The following is a 17,123-nucleotide window of genomic DNA, read 5'->3' as shown; positions in this document are numbered from 1 at the left end:
TTAATGTTGCACATTTTCTGCACCAAGTAGGCAAATTAATTTACTTGCGTTATTTTACATGCGTTTTTGACTTTGCAGGTTTTTGTCTTTTAGGTGTGCCATGTTTTAAATAAAGCTGCTTTTTTTATACTTCCTGGTATTTGGCTTTGACAAAACTATATTGATACAGTCACATCTGCTTCACAAGCATTTTAGGTGCATTTCTACAGCAGTAAGGCACTAAGGCTGGGGCCAAACGGGGATTAGTGCGAGTGCACGCATGACACACGGCTCACGCTCGCAGCAAAGCGGGAGCCGAGTGTCATGCGACTGTGGTCCGATCCTGCGATCAGACCACAGCTGCGGAGGGGAGGGCCAGCACTGCGGAGGAGAGGGAGGGATTTATCTCTCTATCTCCGTTGCTGGCTGATGCGAGAATTGCATTACACTCCAATGTAATGCGAGTGCAATGCTATGTTTCTCTCGTACCCATAGACTTGAATGGGTGCGAGTGATACAGGATCTCATTGCACCCACAGCATGCTGCGATTGTTTTCTCGGTCCGATTAGGGCTGAGAAAAAAATCACTCATGGGATCTGCCCCATAGATTAACATTGGTCTGAGTGGAATACGTTTTATTTATCGCATTCCACTCACTCCGTATTACTTGCCGTGTGTGCTTACCCTAAAAATTCAAGTTTTCCACATTTAATGCAATTCTAGGGAAAAATCCAGGCATAAAACTCAGTGTACCTGCAAGAGAAATTGTCAGGTTGCAGATTTGAAATACACACCATAGGTAAGTTTACACAGCGTAAAAAAAAGAAATAAAAAAAGCACAATGGGCATGAGGTTTCATTAAATCCCATCCACTTTGTCTCATCCCATCCACTAAAAGATGAGAACATGGCAACTTGAAGGGGTTGTCCACTACTCGGACAACCCCTTCTCAATTACTATGTTTCCCCCTCATAAAATAGTAACACTTATACTCACCAATGTTCAAGTATCGTCAGTGCTGGAGCCTCCCGGGGCTCATGTGACATTGTAATGTCATGCAATTCCTGCAGCCAATCAGTGCAGGCTTCCCTCTCCTCTACTTTGGACAAAGAGGACCTTCATCAGTACTACAACAATAATATATACATAAATCAGTCAAAAGCAAAGCACTTAGTTCAATGTAAGAAATAAAGGAATGGACAAGGAAACACAAAATCTTCACAATACAAGTCATGATATTACGCCAATATAGAAAATACCCAAGAAGCAAATCAGGCATTATATATTTCACTTATCCAAGGCATGAGTACATTGGTAGATATAATAACAAGAGTTGTCGTGAAAAAATGATCGCAACTCTGTGCAAAATGCCCAGTAGAAGAAACACAAGGGAGGAAAGGAATGAAGGAAGTACATAGATAAATCCCAGCAGAGTAGATCACAAACGTCCCAACATTAACAATTACTATTTGGTCTGTTGCAAGCACCTTAATAAATACATCTCTACTAGTGATGAGCGAGCACTAAAATGTTCTAGTGCTTGGTACTCGAATCGAGCAGTTCGGACTCTCGGACAGGCTCAACTCAAGTAACGAGTATAATGGAAGTCAATGGGAAACGCAAGCAGTTTTCCGCGAGACTCTAATAGGAGTTCTGGGAAAGCAGGAAAACTGCTGAAATAGATGGAAACAGCACTCAAATGGCAACAGCATGGGTGAGATGCCTGGATGCATCTGTAACTCCTAGGTCAAAAAAATGACTTGGTGTTCCCCATATTTTTGAAAACCAGCCCAAGTAAAGCAGACAGTTGGGGGCTGATATTATAAGGCTGGTAAGGTTAGTGGTTATTTGGCCCCTTACCAGCCTAAAAATACCAGCCCAGAATCGAGGCATCATATTAGATGCACCTATTCTGGCTCATTGCCCAGCTCTTAGCGATTGCTCTGGTGCGACACTATCAACAGTTTATTATCAAAAATGTTCCAACGAAGATACTCTGTCATAGTCCACGTTGTCCAAATTCAGCTCCAGTGACTGTGAATAGCAGTAAAGTACAGCTAGTTATAGGTGCTGGGTACTGACGACAACACTCATCAGGGCCGCTGGGTCTCTGCGGTCAGCTGGCGACTCTGATGAAAGTTGTCGTCACTACCCATAACCTGTTAATAGCTATAATTTACTGCTGTTACTGCTCTCTTTGGTCACCTGTTGTGAGGGAGCCTACCACATCTGCTCCTTGCCTATATATACTGGTTGGATCCTGTTACCTATGCCAGCTATAGCGTGTGTGTGTGTGTGTGTGTGTGTGTGTGTGTGTGTGCAGTGTGTCAGAGTTTTGTTGTTCCCTTGTCTGTCTTCATCTGTTTTTAACATCACACTCCTGCCCCATCCTTCCCTGGTGGGAGGGGGATGGGGGAAATCAGACTTGGTCCGATCAGGAGCAGGGCCAGGACACCATTCGTTAGGCATATCCCTGAGATTATGGCTAGCATAGGGCCCCCGAGCATAGCAGAGACAGCATAGTACTTCATTATTTTATAAGTCACTTCAAGACTGATTATCAGCCTACTAGGGTAGTGGGGAAGAGCTGGGCAAAGCATCAGAATTGGTCACATCTAATGTGATATTTAGGCTGAGAAGAGCTAAATAACCGTGGGCCTTTCCAGATTGATAATATCAGCTTGCAGTTGTCTGCGTTACCTTGGCTAGTTATCAAAAAACCCACGCTGTTTTTTTAAAATGATTTATTTACTGATTAGGTTAAACAAGGTTATAAAAACCCTTTAGTGCCACATAAAAGGGTGCAGATGTATGATATACAATGTACTGCAATAGCAAGTAAACACTGCTTATATATAGGGCCAGCTACAGGTTTTCGTGAGCCACAGGCGAAACAGTCTGCATGGGTCCCATGTATACGCAGACACGCACTTACACAGATACGTACACAAACAGACATACGTACATATACATATTTGAAGAAAAAATGACAAAAATACATATAAACAGACATAGATCTATAGACAGTCATATACACTGACATACATAGATATACCCATCATACATGCACACACAGACACATTAGAGATATTCTCAATATGGGAAACCGGCTTGTCTCCCTTCCTGCTTCTCCAGGGCATGTGACTGTGCAGGGCGCGCTGATTGGTGGCCGTCACGCAGGCAAGGCCACACAGTGCATAATGAAACTGCTGTATAAACATCACAGGGCAGGCTGGGGCTATCCACATTACTGGGGGGCATACACATTACTGGGGAGGCATAGACATCACTGGGGGCATAGAAATCACTGGGGGGGCATATACAATAAAAGGGGGGCATACACATTACTGCGGGGATGCACATTACTGGGGGGCATACAGCCTTGGGGGCATAAATGTTACTGGTGTTGGGACATAAAGCTCTGGGGAAATACATGTTACTGGGGTGGGAGGGCATACATCTCTGCGGGGTATACACGTTACTGGGGGGCAAACATGTTACAGGGGTGGGGGGCATACAGCACTGGGGGCATACATGTTATTGTATTGGGCATCCAGCAGTGGGAGGTTATACATCTTAGGGGGGGCATACAGTGCTGGGGGGCATTCACATTATTGGTGGGCATACATCATTGGGAGAAATACAGCTCTGGGGGGCATACACATTACTGGTGGGCATAGAGCACTTGGGACTGAGAAGCATACAGCTCAGGGGGGCATACACATTACTGGGGGGCACACACAGCAGTGGGTGACGCTGGCTCCTGTCTTCATCTATGGGACAATAGTGCATCACGCCCTAGGCCTGCCCACAGATGAACTTCAATGCACGTGCATGTAGCATTCAGCAGTGAACTATGTGTGCAAGTGCGGGTTTAAAGGGCTGGCAGCCATGACCTGGGGCCGCCAAATAGATCACCACCTCTGATGAGTGGGGCCCCATATCTGTCCAAGGCCCTGGCATTTGCCGGGTGCGCTGGATGCTGACGTCAGCCCTGCCTATGCTTGCTCTAATCTAAGCTCTCCTTCCTAGATCAACTCTCCCAAAACTGTTTCCAGAGGATGCTGCTCATCAAAAATACAATAAAAACACATGTAAATAAATGCAAATAACCTAATTTACATAATAGGTGCAGAAATGGTGCAACATCAAAAATTCACTAAAAGCTCATCATGGACAAGTAGCTTCAAAAAGGTATAAACTCTTCAAGGAAAAAGTAAGCTGCATGTGATTTCAGATATCTCACTTTGTGCAGTAAAAAGGGGCAAAAACAGAGCATGTGAACAAGTCCTGATAATGCATTTTTCTTTCAGTTTTCTGTGGCTTGGGCATCATTTCTGATGCTGTCCCTTAGGTGTTATACAGTACATGAAAAATAATACAAAAAAAGCACATTACATATTCAACAACTTACAGCCACCAAAACTCTTGGAAAAATCGCAAAGAATAACTCTTGAAATTCATGAAACTCAGGTCTTAATTGGCTGATGTGTTTAAAAAAACATCTAATCAGACTCATTGTGATCTATCACTGCTGTGCAAACACGAAAAAGTCCAAGGTGGCTGAATACTTCCTATAAGTAATGTATCTATTACAGCTATTCCAAAGGAGCAACACTGAACATAATGGAAGGGGACACTTTTCTTGCTGAACTATTGCTATGATGTTGCAGGATATGAACTTACAAGTGTATTGTTGAACAACTATTAGCTTAAGAAAATACTATAAATCATGGACAATAAATTTTAAAGCATAATGTCAACATTTGTGCAATGCTAGGTGCACTAATATATATGTCGGAAATATAGGTTATTCTATAATGTGCATTCACACTGTGCAGGTGCTGGAAATAAGACACGTGGATCTGTGTAGTGGCGATAAAAGGACATCCTCTAGTGGTGATAGTAAGGAATTACATAAGGGAAAACTTAAAAAGGAATTGATATATATATATATGTTTATTTATATGAGACCGCAATATATGAATTTATTTCCAGTGCATGAATCAGACTAATCCAAAATTACAGCAAATGCAAACATTAGAATAAGATGCTAAGAAAGGATTCATTATAGGTGGCCCGTCAGCTGCAGCCGTCAATCATCTGGATCGAAGATGCCGAGAAAATGTTTTATAAGAAAGTGCCGAAGACAGAGAAACAGGTGAGTGATCTTTACTAAATGCAAATGTAGTATTAATCATTGCGATAGATATGTACTGATGAGAAACTGAACATCGTGGGTTACGTCATTTCCATTTATTTCAGTATTTTTAATGAAGTTCCAGTGACTTTTATTTTTTTTCATGCTGGACTGTTATACATACTAGAATCAGGGATATAAATTAACACCACTACTATCAGCACTTGAAGAGAGAATGAAATACAGCATCTTTGTCCTGTACATTTTCACTATAGTGGTTATGCTTCATTGATTTACTGCCACCTGGTGTCCATTATTAATACTATACCACGCCTGCATCCTCCATCCTATATGATTAAATGGTAAGAAATGATCCTAGTCCAATAAGAGATCCATAAAAGCATTACTACTAGAAAACATGCTGTATCATTATGATTTATCTATTTTATTTCTTTTATATATATATATATATATATATATATATATATAAATACAGTGCCTTGCAAAAGTATTCGGCCCCTTTAAATTTTTCAACCTTTTCCCACATTTCAGGCTTCAAACATACAGATAAAAAAAAAAAATATGGTGAAGAATCAACAAGTGGGACAAAATTGTGAACTTGATCTAAATTTATTGCTTATTTTAAACTTTTATAAAAAATAAATAAATGAAAATTGGGTCGTGCAATATTATTTGTCCCCTTTAAGTTAATACTTTGTAGCGCCACCTTTTGCTGCGATTACAGCTGCAAGTCGCTTGGGGTATGTCTCTATCAGTTTTGCACATCAAGAGACTGAAATTCTTGTCCATTCTTCCTTTGCAAACAGCTCGAGCTGAGTGAGGTTGGATGGAGGGCGTTTGTGAACAGCAGTTTTCAGCTTTTTCCACAGTTTTCGATTGGATTCAGGTCTGGACTTTGACTTTGTCATTCCAACACCTGGATACGTTTATTTGTGAACCATTCCATTGTAGATTTTGCTTTATGTTTGGCATCATTGTCTTGTTGGAAGACAAATCTCCGTCCTCAGGTCTTTTGCAGACTCCAACAGGTTTTCTTCAAGAATGGTCCTGTATTTGGCTCCATCCATCTTCCCATCAATTTTAACCATCTTCCCTGTTCCTGCTGAAGAAAAGCAGGCCCAAACCATGATGCTGCCACTACCATGTTTGACAGTGGGGATGGTGTGTTCAGGGTGATGAGCTGTGTTGCTTTTACGCCAAACATATCGTTTGGCATTGTGCCCAAATAGTTCGATTTTGGTTTCATCTGACCAGAGCACCTTTTTCCACATGTTTGGTGTGTCTCCCAGGTGGCTTGTGCCAAACTTTAAACAACACTTTTTATGGATATCTTCGAGAAATGGCTTTCTTCTTGCCACTCTTCCATAAAGGCCAGATTTGTGAAGTGTACGACTGATTGTTGTCCTATGGACAGACTCTCCCACCTCAGCTGTAGATCTCTGCAGTCCATCCAGAGTGGTCATGGGCTTCTTGGCTGCATCTCTGATCAGCCTTCTCCTTGTTTGAGATGAAAGTTTGGATGGACAGTCAGGTCTTGGTAGATTTGTAGTGGTATGATACTCCTTCCATTTCAATATGATCGCTTGCACAGTGCTTCTTGGAATGTTTAAAGTTGAAGAAATCTTTTTGTAACCAAATCCGGCTTTAATCATCTTCACAACAGTATCACGGGACCTGCCTGTTGTGTTCCTTGGTCTTCATGATGCTATCTGTGCTTTAAACAGAACACTGAGACTATCACAGAGCAGGTGCTTTTATACAGAGACTAGATTATACACAGGTGGCTTATATGTATCATTATCTGTCATTTCGGACAATATTGGATCATTCAGAGATCCTCAATGAACTTCTGGAGTGAGTTTGCTGCACTGAAAGTAAAGGGGCCGAATAATATTGCACACCCCAATTTTCAGTTTATTCTTTTTTACAAAAGTTTAAAATAAGCAATAAATTTTGTTCAGCTTCACAATTGTGTCCCACTTGTTGTTGATTCTTCACCATAACATTAAAATTTTTATCTTTATGTTTGAAGCCTGAAATGTGGGAAAAGGTTGAAAAATTCAAGGGGGCCGAATACTTTTGCAAGGCACTATATATATATATATATATATATATATATATACTGTGTGTATGTATATATATATATATATATATATATATATAACAACTATGTTAGTATATGTAGTGCATATGGTTATGTTCTATCCCAAGAAGTTTGTATGATCATGTCTGTAAAGCGCTGTGGTGTTACTAGATCAACATTATGTCACAAAAGTGAGTACACGCTTCACATTTTTCTAATATTTTATTATATCTTTTATTGGACAACACTGAAGATATGACCCTTTGATACAATGTAAAGTAGTCAGCGTGCAGTTTGCATAACACATCAACACACAGCCATTGATGTCTAAACCGCTGGCAACAAAAGTGAGTACACCCCCAAGTGAAAATGGCTAAATTGTGCCCAAAGTGTCAATATCTTGTTTGCCCACCACTATTTTCAAGCACAGCCTTCACTCTCTTTGTTATGGAGTTCACTTACAAGAGTCGCTGGATCGTCTTCCATCCTCCATGACGACATCACGGAGCTGGTGGATATTAGGGACTTTGTGCTCCTTCACCTTCTGTTTTGAGGATCCCCACAGATGCTCAATATAGTTTAAGTCTAGAGACATGTTTGGCCAGTCCAGCACCTTTACCTCTTTAGCAAGGCAGTGGTCATCTTGGAGGTGTGTTTGGGGTCGTTATCATGTTGAAATACTACCCTGCGGCCCAGTTCCTGAAGGTAGGTGATATCATGCTATGCTTCAGTATGTCACACAGGGCCGTATTTACCATTAGGCACCCGTGGTCCGGTGCCTAGGGCGGCAGATTGTGAGGGGCGGCACCTTCTGGCAGCAAAAAAAAAAAAAAAAAATTTTTTTTTTTTTTTTTTTTTTTTTTTTTTACATTTTTTTTTTGTGGCTGCCGAGCACAGGGAGCTGATTGACCCCGGAACTGCCGGCGCCTGCACTTCCGGGGTCACAGGCGCGCGCCAATCAGCTCCTTCCTCTGTGCTGCGTCCACTGCTGTGTGGACGTCACATGCAGAGCTCACAGCAGGACGCCGCGGATGACGCCGTGATGGAAGCTGGTGTCAGAAGAGGATACTCACGTGAGACAGGAAGATGGTGGCGGGCACTGGAGCAGGTAAGTGGATTCATAAGGAGCGTGGGAGTGTCTCTAATGCAGACCAGAGATCTGCGCATGCGGGGGGGGGGGGGAGGCGGCAAAGGCTGATACTGGAGGGAGGCAGAGGCTGAGACTGGGGGTAGGCTGGAGGGAGGCAGAGGCTGAGACTGGGGGGAGGCTGGAGGGAGGCAGAGGCTGAGACTGGGGGGAGGCTGGAGGGAGGCAGAGGCTGAGACTGGGGGGAGGCTGGAGGGAGGCAGAGGCTGAGACTGGGGGGAGGCTGGAGGGAGGCAGAGGCTGAGACTGGAGGGAGGCAGAGGCTGAGACTGGGGGAGGCTGGAGGGAGGCAGAGGCTGAGACTGGAGAGAGGCAGAGGCTGAGACTGGGGGGAGGCTGGAGGGAGGCAGAGGCTGAGACTGGGGGGAGGCTGGAGGGAGGCAGAGGCTGAGACTGGAGGGAGGCAGAGGCTGAGACTGGGGGGAGGCTGGAGGGAGGCAGAGGCTGAGACTGGAGAGAGGCAGAGGCTGAGACTGGGGGGAGACTGGAGGGAGGCAGAGGCTGAGACTGGGAGGAGGCTGGAGGGAGGCAGAGGCAGAGACTGGGGGGAGGCTGGAGGGAGGCAGAGGCAGAGACTGGGGGGAGGCTGGAGGGAGGCAGAGGCTGAGACTGGGGGGAGGCTGGAGAGAGGCAGAGGCTGAGACTGGGGGGAGGCTGGAGGGAGGCAGAGGCAGAGACTGGGGGGAGGCTGGAGGGAGGCAGAGGCTGAGACTGGGGGGAGGCTGGAGGGAGGCAGAGGCTGAGACTGGGGGGAGGCTGGAGGGAGGCAGAGGCTGAGACTGGGGGGAGGCTGGAGGGAGGCAGAGGCTGAGACTGGGGGGAGGCTGGAGGGAGGCAGAGGCAGAGACTGGGGGAGGCTGGAGGAAGGCAGAGGCAGAGACTGGGGGAAGGCTGGAGGGAGGCAGAGGCAGAGACTGGGGGGGAGGCTGGAGGGAGGCAGAGGCAGAGACTGGGGGGAGGCTGGAGGGAGGCAGAGGCAGAGACTGGGGGGAGGCTGGAGGGAGGCAGAGGCAGAGACTGGGGGGAGGCTGGAGGGAGGCAGAGGCAGAGACTGGGGGGAGGCTGGAGGGAGGCAGAGGCAGAGACTGGGGGGAGGCTGGAGGGAGGCAGAGGCAGAGACTGGGGGGAGGCTGGAGGGAGGCAGAGGCAGAGACTGGGGGGAGGCTGGAGGGAGGAAGAGGCAGAGACTGGGGGGAGGCTGGAAGGAGGCAGAGGCAGAGACTGGGGGGAGGCTGGAGGGAGGCAGAGGCAGAGACTGGGGGGAGGCTGGAGGGAGGCAGAGGCAGAGACTGGGGGGAGTCTGGAGGGAGGCAGAGGCTGAGACTGGGGGGAGGCTGGAGGGAGGCAGAGGCTGAGACTGGGGGGAGGCTGGAGGGAGGCAGAGGCTGAGACTGGGGGGAGGCTGGAGGGAGGCAGAGGCAGAGACTGGGGGAGGCTGGAGGAAGGCAGAGGCAGAGACTGGGGGAAGGCTGGAGGGAGGCAGAGGCAGAGACTGGGGGGGAGGCTGGAGGGAGGCAGAGGCAGAGACTGGGGGGAGGCTGGAGGGAGGCAGAGGCAGAGACTGGGGGGAGGCTGGAGGGAGGCAGAGGCAGAGACTGGGGGGAGGCTGGAGGGAGGCAGAGGCAGAGACTGGGGGGAGGCTGGAGGGAGGCAGAGGCAGAGACTGGGGGGAGGCTGGAGGGAGGCAGAGGCAGAGACTGGGGGGAGGCTGGAGGGAGGCAGAGGCAGAGACTGGGGGGAGGCTGGAGGGAGGAAGAGGCAGAGACTGGGGGGAGGCTGGAAGGAGGCAGAGGCAGAGACTGGGGGGAGGCTGGAGGGAGGCAGAGGCAGAGACTGGGGGGAGGCTGGAGGGAGGCAGAGGCAGAGACTGGGGGGAGGCTGGAGGGAGGCAGAGGCTGAGACTGGGGGGAGGCTGGAGGGAGGCAGAGGCAGAGACTGGGGGAGGCTGGAGGAAGGCAGAGGCAGAGACTGGGGGAAGGCTGGAGGGAGGCAGAGGCAGAGACTGGGGGGGAGGCTGGAGGGAGGCAGAGGCAGAGACTGGGGGGAGGCTGGAGGGAGGCAGAGGCAGAGACTGGGGGGAGGCTGGAGGGAGGCAGAGGCAGAGACTGGGGGGAGGCTGGAGGGAGGCAGAGGCAGAGACTGGGGGGAGGCTGGAGGGAGGCAGAGGCAGAGACTGGGGGGAGGCTGGAGGGAGGCAGAGGCAGAGACTGGGGGGAGGCTGGAGGGAGGCAGAGGCAGAGACTGGGGGGAGGCTGGAGGGAGGAAGAGGCAGAGACTGGGGGGAGGCTGGAAGGAGGCAGAGGCAGAGACTGGGGGGAGGCTGGAGGGAGGCAGAGGCAGAGACTGGGGGGAGGCTGGAGGGAGGCAGAGGCAGAGACTGGGGGGAGTCTGGAGGGAGGCAGAGGCTGAGACTGGGGGGAGGCTGGAGGGAGGCAGAGGCTGAGACTGGGGGGAGGCTGGAGGGAGGCAGAGGCTGAGACTGGGGGAGGCTGGAGGGAGGCAGAGGCAGAGACTGGGGGAGGCTGGAGGAAGGCAGAGGCAGAGACTGGGGGAAGGCTGGAGGGAGGCAGAGGCAGAGACTGGGGGGAGGCTGGAGGGAGGCAGAGGCAGAGACTGGGGGGAGGCTGGAGGGAGGCAGAGGCAGAGACTGGGGGGAGGCTGGAGGGAGGCAGAGGCAGAGACTGGGGGGAGGCTGGAGGGAGGCAGAGGCAGAGACTGGGGGGAGGCTGGAGGGAGGCAGAGGCAGAGACTGGGGGGAGGCTGGAGGGAGGCAGAGGCAGAGACTGGGGGGAGGCTGGAGGGAGGCAGAGGCAGAGACTGGGGGGAGGCTGGAGGGAGGAAGAGGCAGAGACTGGGGGGAGGCTGGAAGGAGGCAGAGGCAGAGACTGGGGGGAGGCTGGAGGGAGGCAGAGGCAGAGACTGGGGGGAGGCTGGAGGGAGGCAGAGGCAGAGACTGGGGGGAGTCTGGAGGGAGGCAGAGGCTGAGACTTGGGGGAGGCTGGAGGGAGGCAGAGGCTGGGACTGAGGGGAGGCTGGAGGGAGGCTGAGACTGGGGGGAGGCTGGAGGGAGGCTGAAGCTGAGACTGGAGGGAGGCTGAGACTGGGGGGAGGCTGGAGGGAGGCAGAGGCTGAGACTGGGGGGAGGCTGGAGGGAGGCAGAGGCTGAGACTGGAGGGAGGCAGAGGCTGAGACTGGGGGGAGGCTGGAGGGAGGCAGAGGCTGAGACTGGGGGGAGGCTGGAGGGAGGCAGAGGCTGAGACTGGGGGGAGGCAGAGGCTGAGACTGGGGGGAGGCTGTAGGGAGGCAGAGGCTGAGACTGGAGAGAGGCAGAGGCAGAGGCTGAGACTGGAGAGAGGCTGGAGGGAGGCAGAGGCTGAGACTGGAGGGAGGCAGAGGCTGAGACTGTGGGGAGGCTGGAGGGAGGCAGAGGCTGAGACTGGGGGAGGCTGGAGGGAGGCAGAGACTGGGGGGAGGCTGGAGGGAGGCAGAGGCAGAGACTGGGGGGAGGCTGGAGGGAGGCAGAGGCTAAGACTGGGGGGAGGCTGGAGAGAGGCAGAGGCTGAGACTGGGGGGAGGTTGGAGGGAGGCAGAGGCAGAGACTGGGGGGAGGCTGGAGGGAGGCAGAGACTGGGGGGAGGCTGGAGGGAGGCAGAAGCTGAGACTGGAGGGAGGCTGAGACTGGGGGGAGGCTGGAGGGAGACTGAGGCCGAGACTGGGGGGAGGCTGTAGGGAGGCTGAGGCTGAGACTGGAGGGAGGCTGAGGCTGAGACTTGAGGGAGGCTGAGGCTGAGACTGGAGGGAGGCTGGAGGGAGGCTGAGGCTGGGGGGAGGCAAAGGCTGAGACGGGGAGAGAGGCTGATGCTGAGGGAAGATAGAGGCTGATGCTGGGGGAGAGAGGCTGATGCTGGGGGAGTGGGAGAGAGGGGCTAATGCTAGAGACAGAGGACAAGGGATGAGGGATAGTGCAATGACAAAATCGATTGGGTGGGGGGAGTGTAAGGACACAGAATAAGAGGGGGCAGCATTGGGAGCTCATTGTGAAGAAGGGCCAGCATGTGTGGGATCAGTATGGAGTGGAGCAATGTAGGGGAGTCAATATCAAGAGTGGGGTAGTGTGTGTGGGGGGGTCTCAGCATAAGCGTTAGTGTGGTGGTCTTAGCATGAGTGGGGCAACATGAAGGTCTCATTATGGAAAAGAGGAAGGCAGCATTAGGAGCTCATGGAGAGGGACAGCATGCATGGGACATTGTGAGAAGGGGGCAGCATGCATGGGACACTGAGGAGGGGGCAGCATGCATGGGACACTGTGAGGAGGGGGCAGCATGCATGGGACACTGTGAGGAGGGGGCAGCATGCATGGGGCACTGTGAGGAGGGAGCAGCATGCATGGGACATTGTGAGGCGGGAGCAGCATACATGAGACATTGTGAGGAGGGAGCAGCATGCATGAGACATTGTGAGGAGGGAGCAGCATGCATGGGACATTGTGAGGAGGGAGCAGCATGCATGGGACATTGTGAAGAGGGGGCAGCATGCGTGGGACATTGTGAGGAGAGAGCAGCATGCATGGGACATTGTGAGGAGAAGGCAGCATGCATGGGACATTGTGAGGAGGGAGCAGCATGCATGGGACATTGTGAAGAGGGGGCAGCATGCATGGGACATTGTAAAGAGGGGGCAGCATGCATGGGACATTGTGAGGAGAGAGAAGCATGCATGGGACATTGTGAGGAGGGGGCAGCATGCAAGGGACATTGTGAGGAGGGGGCAGCATGCATGGGACATTGTGAGGCGGGAGCAGCATGCATGAGACATTGTGAGGAGGGAGCAGCATGCATGGGACATTGTGAGGAGGGGGCAGCATGCATGGGACATTGTGAGGAGGGGGCAGTATGCATGGGACATTGTGAGGAGGGAGCAGCATGCATGGGACATTGTGAAGAGGGGGCAGCATGCATGGAACATTGTGAGGAGGGAGCAGCATGCATGGGACATTGTGAGGAGGGGGCAGCATGCATGGGACATTGTGAGGAGGGGGCAGCATGCATGTTACATTGTGAGGAGGGGGCAGCATGCATGGGACATTGTGAGGAGGGGGCAGCATGCATGGGACATTGTGAGGAGGGGGCAGCATGCATGGGACATTGTGAGGAGGGGGCAGCATGCATGGGACATTGTGAGGAGGGGGCAGCATGCATGGGGCATTGTCCTCACATCATGCTGCTCCCTCCTCACAATGTACAGATCATATTTCATAATCGAGGAAGGTGTGGTGGATATACAGTAGTTTATAAGGGAGGGCAGAGTGGTGTTTATTAGGGGCAGTGTCACAGTCACAGTATATAAGTGGGGACGGTGTGGTGGGAATATTTTATACTCATGCTATGTTTTGATGTGCCTGTGGTGATTCCCATTGGGGGGAGGGGGGGTTAGTTTCTTATTGATACTTTTTAAAGTGTTTTACAGAGTAGATCTGCCTTAAACAGATGTCGTGTGCGAAAACTCAGTGTTACGTTGTCACTAAGGGGCGCGACCACTTAAAGTGCCTAGGGCAGCACGAAGGCAAAATACAGCCCTGATGTCACAGTACATGTTGGTAACATGGTTCCCTCAATGAACTGTAGCTCCCCACAGCCCTGAAGCACTCATGCAGCCCCTAACCATGGCACTCCCACCACCATGCTTGACTGTAGGCAGGACACACTTGTATTTGAGTGGCGCCCCTGAGGCTTCAGTCGCCACAGAGTATTGTATCTGACTTAAGATGCAATGCTCATCCCAGGTAAGGAAGAGGTTAACCACTGGTTTTCACTTACACAATACACTTAGGTGGTTTCTAGCCATCCAGCAGTTACACAACACAGGTGGGCACTATAGCAACGGGTATTTTCCCAGCACTAGTGAGTCATCAAAAAGGTGGGGGCTGCCTGGGAAGTGAGTGAACACACTTAGTTTCACTTTAGAACAGTTTTACCTCAGAAGAGTTTGGAGCAGGAGAGAGAACAGCTTGAGACAGAGAAGAGCAAGGCCTCTGGGAGGATGCTGAACGGCTCCTCTCAGAGGGACCGACCGGGTGCCGGGCAGACTGAGAGAGAAGCATAAGACTACCGGGTGGAGCTGTGAGACAGAGAAGTTCATACGGTAGCCGGCGGGTGAGCTCCAACTGTCACTTCGGGACCGGCACCACACAGGGTGCAGAAGCCCTAGAGTAGAACATACTTCACGATGGACTACCAGAATTTGCAGGGAAGGGGGATTTCACATCCCATTGTCCACCACCAAAAGTCCCGGGGCACCAGCAGCATATAGAAACAGGAGCCACGGTCAGGTCCATAACAAGTTTTGCGCTGTCTGCATACGGGAGGGCAACTAAAGCCAAGGACACTGGGGTCCCCAAATAGCTTCACACCATGGGGATCCACACTACAAGTTGCAAGGATGGAGGTCGCACACGCTTCACAACACCTCTGATTCATCTGGGATCAGCTGGGGCCCATCACAGCGATGACCGGTACTCTGCGGGCGCAGCACATGAACTATGAGTAAAACACCTGGAACCGCAGCCCCTGTGTGAGACTCTGATTTGCCGGAGCCGCCGACTCGTGCTTCGGCGCCAACAGCACTTTCCCCCATCACCACCGTCCTCCCAGGAGCTCACTCCACCTGTGGGGAGCTGGACTATCTGAGCTGCGGTAACATCAGCCCCGGAAGAGAGCGACATCTCGCAGCGGCGGCTAATCCCTGCCCACGCACCATGGGTGGCGCTGAAAAGCAAACCCCCATCCCTTAATACACGTCACCTTGCACCCTCTTTGATGTCAGGCCATTCACAGCAACCCCAAACACCACTGGCCTGGTGATGAGTAGCCCTGCAGGTCCCATGGGGAGCTACATTTGTACTTCTCACTTGTTGCCGCCACACAAGCTTATCACAATCTGAACCAAATAAGTTTATCTTGGTGTCATTAGACCACAGGACATGGTTCCAGTAATAAATGTCCTTAGTCTGCTTGTCTTCAGCAAACTGTTTGTGGGCTTTCTTGTGCATTATCTTTAGAAGAGGCTTCCTTCTGGAACGATAACCATGCAGACCAATTTAATGCAGTGTGCAGCATATGGTCTAACCACTGACAGGCTGACACCCCCCTCCCCATTTAACCTCTGCAGCAATGTTGACAGTACTCATATGTCTATTTTGAAATGACAACCTCTGGATATGATATGACGCTGAGCACATGCACTCAATTTCTTTGGTTGGCCATGGTGAGGCCTGTTCTGAGTGGAACCTGTCTTGTTAAACCACTGTATGGTTTTGGCCACCGTGCCGCAGCTCAGTCTCAGGGGGGTGGCATTCTTCCTTTAGCCTAGGTCATCTTTATGTAGAGCAACAGTTCTTTATTTTCAGATGCTCAGAGAATTCTTTGCCATGAAGAGCCATGTACCACCACTAGAACTACTCTCATAAAAATATATTTTATTAATAAATATTAAAAAAGAACATGTGTAGTGTTCTTATCTTTCAATTTCGTACATCAAATAGACATATATATACAAGTGCAAGTGTAGACCATGGTTAAACCCACGCCTGAGCAGAAAAAAATCGCGGCAAATTCCGCAAATTTTCCGCAGTGTGGGCACATAGCCTTAGGCTACAGTATATTCACATGCTGCATCTTTTACTGCGTTTTTGGTGCATTTTTGATGTCAAAAAGATGCACCTAAATGCATGCGTTTCCTTCTCCCAGCAAAGTCTATGAGAGTTCTATTTTGCTGTCCACACAGAGCATCTTTTTTTGGCTGCATCTTGGCTGCGTTTTTGAAGACACAGCCAAGATGCAGAATGTCAATTCTTTTTGCGTTTTGTCCCTGCATTTTGGAGGACTGGCAGATCAATCCCCTGCTGACTTAGGGTCGATGGGGGATTGATCCCTGGTATCTGGGTGGATGCCAGTTTCCATAAAGTTAATAGGGACCAGAATCTGGTGCAAAGGGGTAGCAGCAAGTGCTTCATACTTATCGAATCACTGGCGCAGCTGTCACACTGCTTCCATGGCCGGTCATTCACTTCTCAGGCTGCTCATTTCTTTCATTAAATATTCACTGCTTCCCCTGCCCACCGGTGGCTGTGATTGGTTGCAGTCAGACGTGACCCCATGCTGAGTGAAAGCTGTTTGATTGCAACCAATCACAGCCGCTGGTGAATGAGTCTATAGCATACAGTGCAATATATACATAAATAATTAAAAAAAAACTGGCGCGCAGTTGCCCCCAATTTTGATACCCAACCAAGATAAAGCCTCACAGCTGAGGGCTGGTATTCTCAGGCTGGGGGGACCCACATTATTGGGTGCCCCAGCCTAAAAATATCAGCCAGCAGCCACCCGGAATAGATTAGATGCGACAGTCCTGGGACTTTACCCGGCTCATCCAGATTGCCATGATGCAGTAGCAATCGGTGTCATAAGGAGTTAATGGCAGCCCATAGCTGCCACTAAATCCTAGATTAGTAATGGCAGGCTGCTACCCGAAACACCCCCCCATCACTAATCTGTAAGTGAAATAAAATAAACACAAACACCAAAATAATGCTTTATTTGGAATAAAAGACAAAAAAGCACCCTCTTTCGCCACTTTATTACCCCCAACACAACCCTCCAGGTCCAACGTAATCCACACATGGTCCCACGACGCTTCCAGAACTGCTACATATCTAAAGCTCACAGCGAGTGCCATAGAACATGATTGCCTGCTG

At 50.4% G+C, this 17,123-nt stretch overlaps 1 protein-coding gene across 2 annotated transcripts in view; it reads left to right on the top strand.

Moving 5' to 3' along the window:
• Positions 1 to 17,123, top strand: part of DRC11 (dynein regulatory complex subunit 11) — a 438,498-nt gene that overhangs the window by 414,412 nt on the left and 6,963 nt on the right. For both annotated transcript variants that reach the window (XM_075317481.1, XM_075317480.1), the window contains exon 16: positions 5,055 to 5,141. In XM_075317481.1, the coding sequence (XP_075173596.1) occupies positions 5,055 to 5,141 (87 nt within the window). The remainder of the gene's footprint in view (positions 1 to 5,054; positions 5,142 to 17,123) is intronic.

This window comes from Anomaloglossus baeobatrachus, chromosome 7 (genome assembly GCF_048569485.1).
Source record: "Anomaloglossus baeobatrachus isolate aAnoBae1 chromosome 7, aAnoBae1.hap1, whole genome shotgun sequence".
Taxonomy (NCBI): domain Eukaryota; kingdom Metazoa; phylum Chordata; class Amphibia; order Anura; family Aromobatidae; genus Anomaloglossus; species Anomaloglossus baeobatrachus.
This window is presented reverse-complemented; position numbering and strand designations above follow the sequence as displayed.